This window comes from Trichosurus vulpecula, chromosome 5 (assembly GCF_011100635.1).
Source record: "Trichosurus vulpecula isolate mTriVul1 chromosome 5, mTriVul1.pri, whole genome shotgun sequence".
In the NCBI taxonomy this organism is placed as follows: domain Eukaryota; kingdom Metazoa; phylum Chordata; class Mammalia; order Diprotodontia; family Phalangeridae; genus Trichosurus; species Trichosurus vulpecula.
This window is the reverse complement of record NC_050577.1, coordinates 40,041,002-40,058,280: the sequence shown is the minus strand read 5'-3', so window position 1 is coordinate 40,058,280 and position 17,279 is coordinate 40,041,002. Positions and strand designations below refer to the sequence as shown.

General features: G+C 42.3%; 1 protein-coding gene across 2 annotated transcripts in view; it reads right to left on the bottom strand.

Moving 5' to 3' along the window:
• The window catches only part of ATP2C1 (ATPase secretory pathway Ca2+ transporting 1), a 108,141-nt gene that overhangs the window by 35,829 nt on the left and 55,033 nt on the right, over positions 1–17,279 (bottom strand). For both annotated transcript variants that reach the window (XM_036759225.1, XM_036759226.1), the window contains 3 exons: positions 6,463–6,618; positions 5,925–5,993; positions 4,032–4,107 (listed from right to left, as the gene is read on the bottom strand). In XM_036759225.1, coding sequence (XP_036615120.1) covers positions 4,032–4,107; positions 5,925–5,993; positions 6,463–6,618 — 301 coding nt within the window. The remainder of the gene's footprint in view (positions 1–4,031; positions 4,108–5,924; positions 5,994–6,462; positions 6,619–17,279) is intronic.

Here is a 17,279-nt window from a genome sequence, read left to right as displayed (position 1 = left end):
GCATTTTCAGCTGCCTCAGCAGGGTTGGCCAAGTGGGAAAGGCTCTAAGTACCAATCCAATTGCAGACTGTTTCTGCCACCTCTGGGTCAGCTTGGCCAAACTCATAGAGGCTGATCATCACACAGACGGCTGTTCACCAGGCAATATTTATCAGGACTGACTCTAAGGCATGTGAGAGCTGTAATCTGTGGCTGGGAAAGAAGCCGTCCCACAGATGGCATCTCAACGTTCACTTCCAGGTATGTTCTGTGGCAGTCCATTATGAAGCGTGTGTTTTGAAATCTCTACCCCTCTGGCCCAAGATTCCTTCAAGAAGTTAAATGGATGACTGAACCACTGCAGAGAGGTAGTATGTGATGGTTACATGCCTCTTTAGAGGTATGAATACATTCAAGAATCAGCTGATTTTCACTTAATTCTTCATAAACCTCCTTACTGAATACTAGTGGTCTCTCCCCAGTTAGCTTGTATTTAAATTTGCTGTATTTATAACATCCCAGCTTTAAAGCTCTACAGGGCCTCATAAGTCATCTAATCCATTTGTTTTATGTCACAGATTAGGTAAACTGAGGCCCAGAGAAGCCAAGTAGCTGCCTTGGGCCGCAGAGGAGATGAGGGGCTGTGGCTGTGGCAGGATCTGAACCCAAATCCGCTGTCTCCAAATTCAGTCTGTCAGCAAACACTTATGAAGTGCTTATCACAGGCCAGGCACCATACTTCTTCCACTCTGTTCACACTTACAGATGTACTTCTTGTCTCCCTGTTTTAGAACGTAAGCTCCTTGGGGGCAGGGATTGTTTTATTCTGTGTATTCACATTCCTGGCACCAGACATAGTATCTGACACATAGTAAATGCCTAAGTGCTTGCTGATTGACTAATTTATTGGAAGTTCTCACTGACCCCAAGGGATGTGAAAGTCCTAAAACAGCCACTGCCAACAGTCTTCTGATTTGCAGCCTAAATCAGGTCTCCTTTCACGAGGTAGCTGGTTGGCACAGTGGATAAAGTACAGGATGTCAATTCAAGAAGACCCGAGTTCAAATTCAACCTCACAAAGTTGCTGGCTGTGTGACCCTGGTCAAGTCACTTACCCCATTTGCCTCTGTTTCCTCACCTATAAAATGGGGATAATAAGACCATCTTCACCCCAGGGTTGTTGTAAGGATTAAATGAAATATTTGTAAAGAGCTTTGCAAACCTTAAAGCACCATATAAATAGTAGCTATTCTTTTTGCCATTAAAGAAATGGACATTTGACCTAATTTATACCCAAGCTACCAGACACATAAACGTTATTTGTAAGACTGTGTACAGCAAGGGACTCCGGTAATAAAGTTCTAACTTCCCTGGGTGTAGGGCAAAGAACAGGATGGGGGAAGAACCCCACACTACCCACAAGACCTTGGGTGTGTTACTAAACTGCCCTGAGCCTGTAGGATCTCAGTGTTGAGAGAGATGCCCCCAAAGGCCACTGAGTCCAAGCCAGACTTGATGAGAATCTCTGCTGCAACAGCCACCCAAACACTTACCAGCGTTCCCTCAAGATGGCCTATTCCACTCTGTCCTGTTGTCCAGCCCACATGTGCCCCCAGGGATCTTCTACCCATTACTTCTAATTCTACCTTCCAGGAAGAAACAGAATAAAGTCCCCTACACACGACAGCCCTTCAAGACATCTCCTCCAAATCTACCTGCCCCCTGCTCATCTGTGGAATTGAAGCCATTCCCTCTCCTGGCTGCCACCCACAAAACATTCTCAAGCACACCAAGGTTCTTCCTCAACTATGACACCTAAGAAAGCACACTCTTCTAGGCGGGGTTGGACTCAACTCAGATGGCAGCAGAACTAGTGGCTCCTGAACCCAGGACACAGCCCACAGTGCACTAGCTTTTCACGGCTGCCTCACACGGAGCTCGCCTCTACGACAACACCCAGCTGATCTTCACTTGCCTAGTCACAGCTCCCCCAACTTCTACATGGGAAGACGAACACAAGCTGAAGACATCACATTCATTCCTATTAAATTTCATCTTATCTGATTTGGCCCAAAGTTTTAGTCAGTCGTGATTTTCCTTTGGGCTGTCATTCAGAGTGTTACTGCTCCTCTTTGTTGGGAACCATTAGCAAATGCATTCTGCCACCGCATGGAAGGGAATCGGGAGCAGGGGACAAGAGGAGGTGAATGTGGGACTCCTCTGACCATTCAACCAGCTACAAATCACCCTAACCCAGCTATCATCCAGCCTTGTTCTCTACATCATTTCCATAAGAGTAACATGAAGATTCAAATACTTTCTGAAAATCTAATCAAGCCATAACAATAGCATTCATCTGATGTGATTGCTGTAGTAATCCTGTCAAAAAAGGAGACAACATTAATTTGCCAGCGGCCTTTTCTTGATGGAATGACGCTGGTTCTTTGTGCTCAGATTTTCATTAACTATTCTTTTAACAAGATAGTCTAAAATCCTGCCAGGAATTGACGTCGAGGTCACTGGCCTACAGTTCCCGGATTCCAGGTCTTTCCTTTTCGGTGTACTGGGACAAGATTTGCCCACATTCAGTCCCATGGTACTCCTCCCATTTTCCAAGAATATTAAAGGCCACTGGATGAAGACTCAGAATGTTCCACAGACTATGGGGACTTGAACGCATCATGGAGACCTGATAAGTGCTTTCTTACTCACCTTCCTCATCTGGGATATTAACTCTCCAACTACCATCTTTGTTTTCTCCCCAAAGCTCACTGTCCTTTACATCATCCAAGTGGTTCATTTCTCTTACCGCTTCTACCCTGAGCACCAATCAAACTCCCCTTGGATCCACCTCTCCTCCCCCAACGGAGCTTAAAAATCCAGTCTTTGTTCTTAGCTTTCCTTGCTAGCCTCAGTTCTTCCTTAATTCTATCACCCCTGACTCAATTGTCACAAGACTGTGCCATGTTTTGTATTCACCCTCCAGTATATGCCCTGGCTTCCATATTCTCAACGTTTTTTTTTTGGGGGGGGGTGAAGGAGGGAGGGAGGGATGGATGAAGAGGGAGGTTTTATATTTAAGTTTTATTGATGCCTTGTTTTTACTCCAGTCACTTCTCTGGTGCCCCAGTCCTCACACCATACCCAAACCTTGTAACAAAGAAAATGTGAAGTAGGAAAAAAACCAACCTGACAGAGTAACCTTAATGGGGCCAGACTGGTGACCAGACTGTGGCTTCTGTGTGGTGTGGCTCTGTTTACATGATGGTACTCTTTGTGGATTTGTTCTCCTGATTTGGTTTACTAATTCACTTGACAACATTCATAAAGACGACGTCTTCTATGTTTCTCTGGATTTTTCATAGTCTTTTTTTCTAGCATAACTGTATTCCCTTACCTTCATATGCCATATGTTCAGCTATTTCCCTAACAAATGGGTGTCTACTGTTTCCAATGGCTTATCAGAAAGTCTGGTTCTGGTACAGTTGGGGCCTTTCTGTGTGTATGTTTTAAACATTTAAGTTGATGGGCTTCCCTGCACAGCCACATTGGTCTCTCTTGATGACTACCTCTGTTTTTAATAAGAAATAGTTTTCTTGACAGGGGTTTGGAACTTGTCCTGAGAGTCCCCTATCTGCCTAGGCCGATTTCCCCTCTAAAATTTTAGTGCACAGGATTCTAATAATATGGACTCTTAACTCTTTAAAATCAGCTCTCCTCAAAGTCTAGGATCCAGGTCAGACTACACTTGGCTTTCCTCTCTTTTTCTCTCACAAATTCTAAACTGTCCCATTTGCCCTCAAGGTTCCCACCCCTTTCCACTCCACCCACCCGATGAGAAGCCGATCCTGTTGTTGGTTCTTCTGTCTTTGAAAGCAGAAAATTATCATTAAGGAGAATCAAGAAATTATTCCAAATCTATAAAATGAGAGAGTTGGACTAAATCATCTCTAAAGGCCCCTTCCAGCTCTAATTTTTGTGATCCATCAATTCTATCTTTCCAATATTAAAGACTAAAGAGCAACTCAGATACATACTCACTCAACTCTTACCTATTATGCCAAAGGAATAAAAAGAAAGTTGTTTTCCTAAAAGATCCATGCTCTTCTGCAGTGGTGTCTTCGGAGCCTTTGCGAATGAGAAGAGCAAAGGAAACCATCATGATTAGGTTTCTCAAATAGCATCTTTGTGCAAGTAAATTAAAATATTGTCATGTTTAAGATTCACTGAAGATTACAGACTTAAGATAAAATGAAATGATGTGAAAGCACTACGACAAATCAAAGTCAGTATAAAAACCAAAAGCTTAGCACACATATGTTTCACATGTGGGAAATGCCTAGAACACTGTAGGAGCTCAACAAGGACTTCCTGAAGGGAGGAATACTCAAAATATTCAGGTTATGCTTCTCAACAAGCTTCCCACTGGATTCACTAAAAATTCTATCTATGACACAATGGTTTCTACAAACTGAAAACTTCACACTGGACTGCTGGCACAAAGGCGCAAGCAGACAGTTAAAAGCACCAACCACAGCTGTTTGCTGAACAGAATATAAAACAAGGCCGCCATCTAGAGAAACAGCACGTTGTAGGTTCTGTAATATCGGGTAAGTCTAGAAAGGAAGAACGTACAACTGGTCAGCCACAGCAGAGATGGAAGCATTTGATAAAAGATTTTGGTTTGGTTTAGAGTTGCAGTTAAATGAATTTACTTTCTAGGATAACTTTCTAGGAATTATGACAAAACCAAGAACTTCAGTTAAGTGACAACAAAGACATATTCAGGGGCAGAGTGAGCTTAATGGAAATAAACTAACACTGTCTAACCCTAGCTAGAACTAGGTAAGAGTCAGCTAACTTTTTTAAACTGGGAAATTTATGTGAAGAATATGCTTTTATGGAGATATGTATTGTGTGGATTATTTATAATTTGAAATTATAATTTCAAAGACTTAAAGATGTGAATGATAAGCACTCAAAACCAGAATGACACTTTGGAAAACTAATCATATGTAACTAAGTTGTACTTATCATATAAATATATTTCTTTAAATAACAAGAATAATTTTTTAAAAAATCTTGTGGCAATCAATTAATACCAGTGCATAGTTTAACAGATTTTTCCCCCACAGGAACACTGATGACAAGGTGAGGGGGAAGAAAAACAAAGAAAAGTCAAGCACAGGCAAGTTTTGGAGGCTAGCCAGAGACATTGGGATATTCTCTCTGACAACCCGTTTTTCTGGAACTTCATCTTTTCAGAAGGACACAGCTTAAAAGAACAACAGTGGTGGTACAAATCTGTGGTCCCATCAAACTTGGTGTCTTTAGGCAGAAGATACTGAGGCTACTGAAGCCAACCAAGGCTGTTAGACCCTTTCTAAGCCCAACGTCCTGAAGGCAGTATTGGATCCTAAATATGTTTCATTCGTTCATCTACTCCTTGTGAGGCATCTACGGTTCAGACCCTGACCTTCTCTGGGATAAAAATAACCATAAAGCCTACATTGTTCTGAATGTTAGAAGTAGTGTCCACACCAATTGTTCCCCGTGTGAATTTCTCAGGTACCAGGCCAGGGGTGATAGAGATGACCAACGTAACACCATTGCTTTGCAAAGGGCCAAGAACTCTAACTTTTGTTCCACCAGCTCCTTCAGCCCAGTTTTCCATTCAATACGGGCAGCCTCATGTGCCCCCTGCCTCACCTCTGCCTCTTAGAAGCCTGTACTGCTTCCCCCAAAGCCTAAGTGCTACCTCTCTCTCTCAGCTAAGGTTTGATTGCTTCCTCCCAGCTCAAGGGCAGACTTCCCCTGCCTCAGTTTTCCATTTCTTTATTTTGTATCCACATGTGCTTATAGTTTCCCCTGAACATAAGCTGTGCAGCACCTAGCATGCAGTTGGCATTTAATAAGTGCTTGCTGAGCAACAGAAAAGTACTCACTTCTTCTGCTTGCATCATTTTAAAAACCTCGCCAAATTCAGAGTTTTCTCCTGTTCCAATGACAATTCCCTAAGAGAAAAAAAAGTTTAAAATGTATATTCAACATTTTCCTTTCAAACAATGTGAAAGACAAGGAATTTCAAATTGTGCTGAAAAAATTAGAATAGTAACTGCAACAGCTGTCAGAGCTTTGTACTGAGCACAACGATGACCAGTAAGACTCCAGAGGTCTTGCACCATTGGTATGCCAGAGAGTTTACAACTGTGCCTCTAACAGTGTGTTGTTAACAAGGAATGGGACAGCAATAAACAGGCCATCTCTTCCAGAGAGAGGAGGTGTAGTAATGTAAGGTAAACTGCTAAATGTCCCATCAAGCCTTATCTTGTTCCCTCAACTGCTACAGTACCCTGGAATAAGTCACATCTACCTTTTAAAACATGAATGAGGAAAAAAGCTGCTTTTTGTTGTTTAAAGTCTTCGCTCTTTGAAATTTAATGATGTGGAATTGGCTTAAAGTAAGAATTTTTTTTTAATTACCTTCGCCTTCCCACACCTGACCAATGTCCCCATGAAAGCAATGTTACTTCTTGAGGTGAGATCTCCATTAGTAGCCGCAGGCTGAGGTGTTGTCAATTTAGAACAAGGAGTCGTCTCTCCTGTCAGACTGGATTCGTCGATTGAAAGATCCACAGCCTGTGAGAATGAAAACGTACTGAGTTAAAAGCTTAATGCTTTTTTTTACATCACACTGTGAACTTATGCTCTCAAAACCTAGAAACATCAATGTCTCTTGGACTCTCCCTCATGGATCACTTTTAAAGTGAGCAGATGGATATGGTACAAGATGAACTAAGAATAACACAGGGGGAAAAAGCCATTTAGTTACAGTGATAACAAAAATTCATAGGGGAAATGATATTGTTAGGCCTTTTATCCTAATTTTACAAAGTAGCCTGTTGGTACTTTGATTAATACTGGGTTTTAAAGCTATAAATTAGAAACTTATTATGATTTCTCTATATTGGTGACTAAACCACATGCAGGTTCTCTTCATTTGTTAGTTCTTCCTTAGTCTTTCAGTTCTTTTACTTTCACTAAGTGTTTATGGTAGTGGAACACTGAGGATTACTCTCAAGTCTTTGTTGTTTTGCTGTTCAGTCATGTCCAACTCTCCACGACCCCATCTGGGTTCTTCTTGGCAGACATACTGGAGTAGTTTGCCATTTCCTTCTCCAGCTCATTTTACAGATAAGGAAACTGAGGCAAACAAGTTTAAGTGACTTGCCCAGGATAACCCAACTAGTAAGTGTCTGAGGCTGGATTTGAACTTATGAAGATGAATCTTCTTGATTCCAAGCCCAGTGGTCTATCCGCTGCACCACTGAGCTGCCCACCCAAATGGGGTTAACTCAGTAAAAGCTTAGAAACACATAATATAATAAAATATGGTATTACAAAGAACAGATGGCAGTACAGCTCAAACAATAAAAGAGAGGAGACAAGGGTTGAGGTTCAGGCTTCCATTAGTTAACAATCACCATGTACACCAAGCCAGTGAGTTGGTTTCCCCTTGCTATAAGCCTTCCTGAACACACCGGAGAAGCCCTTCACTGGCTCTGCTGCAGAGGGGATTCCTGCCTACGTGGTGGACTAGTTGGCCATTTCTGAATTCAGATGATTCACTGTGAAACACTGACGCTGACTTTGCTTCACTTTGACCCTCATGCCATCAGGAACAGGAAGTGGTGGCGGCAAGAGAACATGTAAGGTTCTACACAAAGCGACATGAAGGAAGGCACAAGGTATTTTCAAAGATCTGCTTATTAGGATTTTTCTGAGGAAACAAGTTTTTTAAGTGCTATTTGTTTTATGTAATTCTTTATGTAGCAAGAAAGTTGAAAGAAAAACTAAAATATTAATCCAGCAAGATGGAAATAGTTCCATAAATACCCTGTGCAACAAGACACAGATTTTCAACATTTTTTTCCCAAAGCTCTCAGTTTTCTTTTCTTTCTTTCTTGGTTTTTTTTTTTCTTTTGGGGGGGGGGGAGGGCAAGGCAATCAGGGTTAAGTGACTTACCCAGAATCACACACCTAGTGTCAAGTGTCTGAGGCTTCATTTGAACTCAGGTCCTCCTGATTCCAGGGCTAGTGCTCTATCTACTGTGCCGCCTAGCTGGTCCCTAAAGCTCTCACTTTTCTTCTCACATCTGTCCAAATCTCCTTTCCAAGGCACACTTCTGGCCATTCCACAACCTCCCCTGGCATCCCATGGGATAAAATGCCAGCCCCTAAGCAGTCATTTAAGGCCCTGTCCAAGATGGCTCTAGCCTTCTTCTAGAATACACTCCTTTATTCTACATTCCAGCTAAATCTCGTCTCTTTTCTGATGCTGTCCTGTCCTGGGGCCTCCATGCACTCAAGCAAACAGCAGGCTGCCAGGATGAAACAGCGACCTCCTTCCTCATCAATGCCTATTGACATTCTCCTCTCCAGGCAGCTCAGATAATGGCTTCTAGAAGCTTCCCCCAAAATGAAAGGGCTCTGCCTCTGCAATTTTCCGTAGCATTTAGATGCTGTCTGGTGCCATTCTAACTTGTCTACGCGCACTGTCATCCCTAGCAGACCATGTACTTCCTGAGGGCCATGACTGTCATTTTGCATCTTTGCGTCCCCAAAGCCTAACAGAGTGCCTGGCACACAGTAGATGCTTTGTGCATGGGTTGAATTGGAGGTGCATATGGATGTATGCAGCACATATGTGTACACATACATATATGTACACATATATATGAAATAAATGCATATAGCAGATCTTTTTAAAAGCTTAGCACCCTTTTTTTTCTGGATACAAAGGAAAAGTCTATTTTCCCGTTAAAAGCTATTTTTTTAAATTTACTTTTTGTTACATTTTAAGTTTCAAACTATCTTCTTCCCTTCCTTTCCACCCTGCACTAAAGAAGTCCACCATTTGACACGGATATTACATACATGAGTTGTGTGTCTGTGTGTCTGTGTGTAAAACTACACCATGCATACTTGTATTTATCAGTTCTTTCTCTAAAGGTGGACAGCATCTTCCTTCCTAGGTCCTTTGTAGCTGAATTGAATATTTATAGTACTCAAACTAGCTCGGTTATTCTTGGAACAATATTGCTGTTACTGTATACAACATTCTCTGAGTTTTGCTCATTTCAATCTTTTTAAGGCAAGTCTCTCTGTGTTTTCTAAAAATCAGCCTGCACATCACTTCTCACAACATAGTAATATTCCATCAATACCATGCACCACAACTTGTTCAGCCATTCCCCCATTGAGGGGCATCCCCCTCAATGTCCAGTTCTTTGAGAGCTGCTATCAATATTTTAGAGCATGCAGGTTCTTTTCCTTTGACCCTGATCGCCTTGGGAAACAGACCTAATTAGGGCTAGCCCTTTTCTAAGTTCTTACAGATACTGTGAGTCCACACAAAGATACAGAATATTTGTGATATGGATAAATTATATGGATTATCAAGTACTTTTGTCTTTAAGCAACAGATCATGAACGTTCAGCTACAGCAAAATCAGAGCCACAAAATCAATCCCCCGTTTTAAAAGAAAATAAAAAAAAAACACCACATTTTTGATTAGTCCTAGACAAGAAACAGCATGCTCCTTTGCTTCTGATGGATCACAACAGTAGTAATTTCTCAAGTTCAAGAATAACTGGGGTTCAAAATTGGGCTGTCTTCAGTAGTGATTTATTCACCATCCCCCAGGATCCACAAGGGGAAGAACAAGAAAGAAAAGGGAGCTCAAGGATCTCTCTTTTCCTACTCTAGTTACACTTCTATTTATTAATTTATTTACTTATTTATTTATTTAGGAGGGAGGAAGGCAGGGCAATAGGGGTTAAGTGACTTGCCCAAGGTCACACAGCTAGTAACTGTGTCAAGTGCCTGAGGCCAAATTTGAACTCAGGTCCACCTGACTCCAGGGCCGGTGCTCTACTCACTGTGCCACGTAGCTGCCCCTCTAGTTACATTTCTGATGCTCTATTTAAAACGAGCCCATACCATTCATTATACACACCTTATCTGGCTGGCTTTGAAAGATCTTAATACAAACATGTGTGGACTGGTTTTGCATTATGATGATTGTTACAAGAAGTGTTGTCGTTGGGTGTGTGTCTGTGTGTGTGAGTGTGAGAGAGAAAGAGAGAGAGAGAATGTACATGCCTTCACTCAATGAGACTGAGGGGTGGGGGTGGTAGGAGTGTTCAGGAGTTAGGAATAACAAGACCAAAGAAGAAAAGAGAAGTATGTCATGGAAGCATTTTGTAAAATGCCCAGGCTGGGGGTGAGGAACCTGCAGCCTAGAGGCTACACAACTCCAGATTCAGGACAAGGGCCTCACTTGAGGACCTCGAGGGTCACACGCGGCTCAAGGCCGCAGGGTCCCCAGCCCTGGTCCAGGAGAAAGGTGATGCTTTTGGGGACCTGGGGAAGCAGCGAGTCTTTGCCAGCAGCACGATACATTTTTTCAGTGCCGGCTCCGCTCCACCATTGTTCTGTTTGTGTTTCTACACAGAATCCTCTTTCTCTGAGCTCCTTGGCATGCCCTCTTTAATAGGTGTCCATGAAATTCAGAACAGAATGACTTCTACAAACACATTCAAAGAAGCCCACAAGTGCTTTCATACTTAGGTAAAACTCTATGGTGTGGAGAATTTAAATAAAAATGAAAACTAGGGGGGCGGAGCCAAGATGGCAGCTGGAAAGCAGTGACTAGTGTGAGCTCCCTACCAAGTCCCTCCAAAAACCTATAAAAAATGGCTCTAAACCAATTCTAGAACTGTAGAACCCACAAAATAGCAGAGGGAAGCAGGGCTCCAGCCCAGGAAAGCCTAGATGGTCGCTGGGTGAGGTCTTTGCACACGGAGCCGGGAGCGGAAAGCCCAGTGTGAGCCGCGCAGACTAACCAGACCAGGAGCCAGGCGGAGCAGGCCCTAGCGCCCTGAATCAGTGAGCTGCACCAGTTACAAGACTTCTCAACCCACAACACCAAAGACAACAGAGAAGGTTAGTGGGAAAAGCTGCTGGGGACAGAGTTAAAGAAGGACTTTGCGGTTAGGCCACCCGCCCCAGGGGCAGCGGAGGTGGGGCAGCTACAGAACTACAGCTGCAGTTTCTTCCAGCCCCAGGCCCACCTGGTGGGAGGAATTAAGTGGTGGATCAGAGCAGGAGTGCAGAGCCTGCTGAAGATCTGAGTCCAGTCCGGATTGGGGATTCTTGGGGAAGGAGGAGTGCTGGTGTGGCAGAGCTGGCGCATCCCCCCCAAGCTTGGAACATAGAACTGTTTGCTCTACAAGAAGTCATACCCTGCTGAAAACCTCAAGGGTCGGGTAGGTTGGCTAGGAACATGGCCAGGCAGCGAGGACATACCCAGATTCAGTCTCAGACTTTGGATTCTTTCTTTGGTGACAAAGAAGACCAAAACATACAGCCAGAAGAAGTCAACAAAGTCAAAGAGCCTACAACAAAAGCCTCCAAGAAAAGCATGAACTGGTCTCAGGCCATGGAAGAGCTCAAAAAGGATTTGGAAAAGCAAGTTAGAGAAGTAGAGGAAAAATTGGGAAGAGAAATGAGAAGGATGCGAGAAAACCATGAAAAACAAGTCAATGGCTTGCTAAAGGAGACCCAAAAAAATACTAAAAAATATACTGAAGAAAACAACACCTTAAAAAATAGACTAACTCAAATGGCAAAAGAGCTCCAAAAAGCCAATGAGGAGAAGAATGCCTTGAAAGGCAGAATTACCCAAATGGAAAAGGAGGTCCAAAAGACCACTGAAGAAAATACCACCTTAAAAATTAGATTGGAGCAAGTGGAAGCTAATGACTTGATGAGAAATCAAGATATTATAAAACAGAACCAAGGGAATGAAAAAATGGAAGACAATGTCAAATATCTCATTGGAAAAACCAATGACCTGGAAAACAGATCCAGGAGAGATAATTTAAAATTATTGGACTACCTAAAAGCCATGATCAAAAAAAGAGCCTAGATATCACCTTTCAAGAAATTATCAAAGAGAACTGCCCTGATATTCTAGAGCCACAGGGCAAAATAGAAATTGAAAGAATCCACAGATCACCCCCTCAAATAGATCCCAAAAAGAAATCTCCTAGGAATATTGTCATCAAATTCCAGAGCTCCCAGATCAAGGAGAAAATACTACAAGCAGCCAGAAAGAAACAATTTGAGTATTGTGGAAACACAATCAGAATAACCCCAGATCTAGCAGCTTCTACATTAAGAGATCAAAGGGCTTGGAAGACAATATTCTGGAAGTCAATGGAGCTAGGATTAAAACCAAGAATCACCTACCCAGCGAAACTGAGTATCATGCTCCAAGGCAAAATATGGACTTTCAAGCTTTCTCAGTGAAAAGACCAGAGTTGAATAGAAAATTTGACTTTCAAACACAAGAATCAAGAGAAGCATGAAAAGGTAACCAAGAAAAAGAACAAGAAAAAGAAATTGCAAGGGACTTACTAAAGTTGACCTGTTTTGTTTACATTCCTACATGGAAAGATGATGTGTATGATTCATGAGACCTCAGTATTAGGGTAGCTGAAGCGAATATGCATATATATATATATATATATATATATATATATATGTATATATATATATATTTATATGTGAGTGTATATGTATGTATATATGTATGTGTGTGTATATATATATATACACATAGAGAGAGAGAGAGAGAGAGAGAGAGAGAGCGAGAGAGCGCAGGCACAGGGTGAGTTGAAGATGAAGGGAAGATATCTAAAAGAAATAAATTAAAATTAAGGGATGAGAGAGGAATATATTGAGAGAGGGAGATAGGGAGAGAGAGAATGGGGTAAATTATCTCACATAAAAGTGGCAAGAAAAAGCAGTCTGTAGGAAGGGAAGAGAAGTCAGGTGAGGGGGAATGAGTGAATCTTGCTTTCATCAGATTTGACCTGAAGAGGGAATACCATACATACTCAATTGGGTATCTAACCACAAAGGAAAGAAAGAAGATAAAAAAGGGTCAAGGGAGAAAACTCAATAAAGGGGGATAGGTTAGGAAGAAGCAAAATATAGTTAAGTCTTTCACAACATGAGTATTGTGGAAGGGTTATACATAATGATACGCATGTGGCCCATGTTGAATTGCTTGACTTCTTAGGGAGGGTGGGTGGGAAGGGAAGAGGGGAGAGAATTTGGAACTCAAAGTTTTAAAAACAGATGTTCAAAAACAAAAAGAAAAAAGTTTTTGCATGCAACTAGAAAATAAGATACACAGGCAACGGGGCGTAGAAATTTATCTTGCCCTACAAGAAAGGAAGGGAAAAGGGGATGGGAGGGGAGTGGCGTGACAGAAAGGAGGGCTGACTGGGGAACAGGGCAACCAGAATACACGCCATCTTGGAGTGGAGGGGAGCGTAGAAATGGGGAGAAAATTTGTAATTCAAACTCTTGTGAAAATCAATGCTGAAAACTAAATATATTAAATAAAAAAAATTTAAAAAAAAAATGAAAACTAAAGGATCCGATCCACAAAAGAAGCTAAGGAACTACAGAGAAAAGAACACACCCTGATGTGTGCATGACTTTTGTAGCTCATCCAAGCAGCATCTGCTCAGTTCAGGCTCCTTGAAGAGCAGTTTTGTTAACAAGACTGATGAAATACTTATGACCAAAAGACAAGTGGAAGAAATAAGCAAAAGGAGGCAACAAAAACTTGCACCCCTCACACTCCCAGGAAAGAACAAAATAAAACAGGAGGACATAGGCCACAAAGACCAATTGGGTCCCAGCGTGGATCAAAAGCCTTGCCCAGAAGACAGAATTCACAGTATAACTTGGAGAACTGGCAGATAATGCACATCCAATGCCAAGTATTTTCAAGGAGTTACATGGAAATGATCTGCATCCTCTAGAAAGTCTATCCAAGAACTGGCATCTCTCAGTTAAGTACATTGCTCAGCTCAAAACAGTTAGAAAGGCCAGCATCTCATTCACACACCTTTTTAGGATACATTTTCAGTGATTATTAAAAATGCTAGTTTCCTAAAATTAAAGTATGCAAGTTTAAAATCATTCACTTTTGCTGAGTTAAAATAAGTCAATTAAAAACTGATACTGTAACTCAAATTCTCAGTTGCAATTATAAGCAATACAAGGCAACAGTAGAAACCCTAGAGTTGGATCAGGGGGCCCTGGCAGAGTATCCTACCTTGTTAAAGTACAGATTTGCAAGATAACATGCTTTCCTATTTGTATCCCTGGCACTCATCCCAGTGCTTGGCAGACAGTAAGTGCTTAATAAATGCATATTCATTCATCCATGAAGAATGCACCCTGAAGAGATCTATAAACCAATTTATGAAAACCCAAAGGAGCTCCCTTCACCCCACAGGCAGAGCGACAATTTGGGTGCTGTCTTGGGAGGAGAGAGGAGAAGACTCCATCTCCTGCTGCTTCCCTGAACTCCCTGGGAGGCCCTCCCTCTGACTGCCCCCAAGGCCTGCACTACTGGACCAAGAAGGGCTTCTATTAGAGCAGGAAAAGGAAAACAGCCACGTACAAGAAAAAACTCGCAGCTCATCAAGAGCCTGTGCTCCTGGCACAGCCTGACACCAAGGCAGACGTGGCACCTCAGCACAGAGGGAAGACCAGGAGAAAAGGCTCATCTGAGGAACACTGGTGAGAAGCCAGAAGACAGTCAGTGTGGACGAGCACTCCTATTTTTAAAAATTGCAATGACAACATGGCCAAGCTCTTGAATTCTGCTTCTTCAACATCCTCATCAGAAGTAAAAGGATTGCCATCAACAGTGACTTTCTCCCCCTGAAGACAGACTACAAACAAGAGAGCCATTCTTAAACTCAAACAATCCTTTTAAAACTTGCTAGGTCCACTCGAATGAATAAAACCGAATTAAGAGTAACCACTTCCAGTTCTTAGAACCTGTGTAAACGCTTTTATGTACCTATGATAAAGGCGTGGATACAACTGTTTTTATCCCACTCAGAATTACTCCTCTAATCTCCCGAGCTGTAAATGCACACTCTCCCCCCAAAATCATCCAGCACTTATTTTCTCTATACTTAGAGGTGTACAGGCTGTCTTCCCTGATATAAGCAGGGAACTGGCAGGGGCCAGTTCATTTCTGTCTGCATGGCTCCGAGGCCTAGCACATCCTGGACCTTTATTAAGCGTCTGATGTTTCGGCAAAGACTCTTATTTGTGATTCTCAACAGTAATAAAATTCTCTCCTTCTTTAACATGTCAATACTTGTCTGGCCATTCCTCAACCACTGGCAATACTTTCTTCTAGTCCTTTATTGTCACACGCAGAGCAGCCAGAGCTGCTCTTTTATCAATGAGGTCCTTCCCCCTCTGCTTGTGAATGTTTTTCCTTTTTTTTGAACACCTTTCAGGATACTCAAAAAAGGGAGCATTACAAGGTAAAGAAGAATGATCATTTTTTACAACTCCAAAAAAAATCGCTGGCAGCAATGGAAACTGGTAAAAAGTACTACGACCAACTTTGGAAGTGCCATGGTGCCATCCGCTGGATTTTATGATTTTCATTTATCTTTGCTAATTTAATGAATATGAACTAGGACAGGCCAGATGGCTCACGTGGCATTTTTATATGTCAGGCTGAAGATTTTTCTAAGTGTTTACCATTAGGTTTCCTCTTACATAAATTGTCTGTCACTGGGCCTCAGTATTGATTAACCCTGCAGTCTTATACCACCATGTTCCATGGACATCCTGGAATGAAGATATTCTCAGTCGAGTTTAATGGAAATATTCCACTACCACCATGATCTGTTTTTAACTTAGATTTATTATTTGTCCTTTTTTTTTAAATCAAACCTGACAACCCTGTAAGGGTTTCTTGACAAGTAAAATAATTTTCCTCTTTAGTGGAGAAAAGATAGATTTTTTCCTCATTTTATCTTTTAAATAAATGGTTCTAAATCCCAAATAGTTTAAATGAATTTTCACTAGTTTGCAGTCATCTCACTAGGGTATAATAATGCCTCACATAATCAGACTATTTCATGGAAAAATAATTTAGGAGAAAGTTGTCCCTAAGACCTGACAGGCACCAACTTGGAGGCAGCTTCCTTCTACACTTCCTCCAACATGGGGGAAGTCCTCCCTCCCTCCTCTGCCGAGAAGTCGGTGTCCCTGTCCCTGAGACATGATTGGCCCTGGCTTCCCTGACCTAGCTCTGTGGTCCTCTAAAGGCATAAAAATTCCCAGCCATCAAGAGTCTAGGCCTCTCAGACTTGGCAAGTGCCTGTGATGGTACAATCAGCCAGAACATGAGAATGCACTGATCAGATAGTGAGGGAGGCTTTCTTGGTGCACGTCCTCCCTCTGGGAGGGTAAAGTAAATCTACTTTCTGTTAGCTATTCAATGACTTGCGAGAGCCTCATTTTGTAGCAGGGCCCAACGCTTCTCCAGGCAAGTGAGTCCCCACACTGGGCACCTCCAAGAAGAGGATCCCCCTGGGGCCCTTGAGCCTACCAGTGATCTCAGCCAGGAGGTAGCTGGGAGCTTCCTTGTGTAAATACTCACTGACATGCCCTTTAACAAAAGATTCTGGAATTACACAAGTTAAAGTCATACCCAATGGTCTAGAGCTTTGTAGACTCTAATCTGTTTGTTAAAAATGGGGAACACTGGCACGTTTCCCGCCTCCCTGTCCTATGCCTTCAAGGGCCCCCACAGAAGTGGGGACAAAAACACCCTTCAGGATGGCAAAGCTCACTCCCAGAACCCAGGCCCTAGACAGCAAAGTGCACTGGGAAAACTGGGTCCCAGCAGGACTTGCGCCATGTGTTATCTTAGAGAACACAGCAATGTCTACGCCTCAGTTTCTTACCCAGGAAGATCTGAGCTTAAATCCAGCCTCAGACACTTCCTAGCTGTGTGGCCCTGGGCATGCCATTTCACCTCTGCCTGCCTCAGTTTCCTCATCTGTAAAAGCACTGGCCTGCCAGGGTTTCTGTGATGATCAAAGGAGACACCTCACACGAAATGCTTTACACGCCTTCAAGGGCTATTACTGATGCTGCTGTTATTCAAAATCTGCAGTGGCTTCAGCAAGATGACACTTTTTTGGCCATCAGCTCAGTGTAAAACCATTGGGGAGTAGGACGAGATCCTTCAGTGGCAGGGACTATTAAAAGTACAGTGATCCGAAAAGCACAGAAACTCGTAAACACAACACTTTATAAAAGAAAGGGATAAGGCACCATGCAAATTCTAGGTAGCAGAGTTACGACAATTGTGTAAAAAAGAAAAGAAATA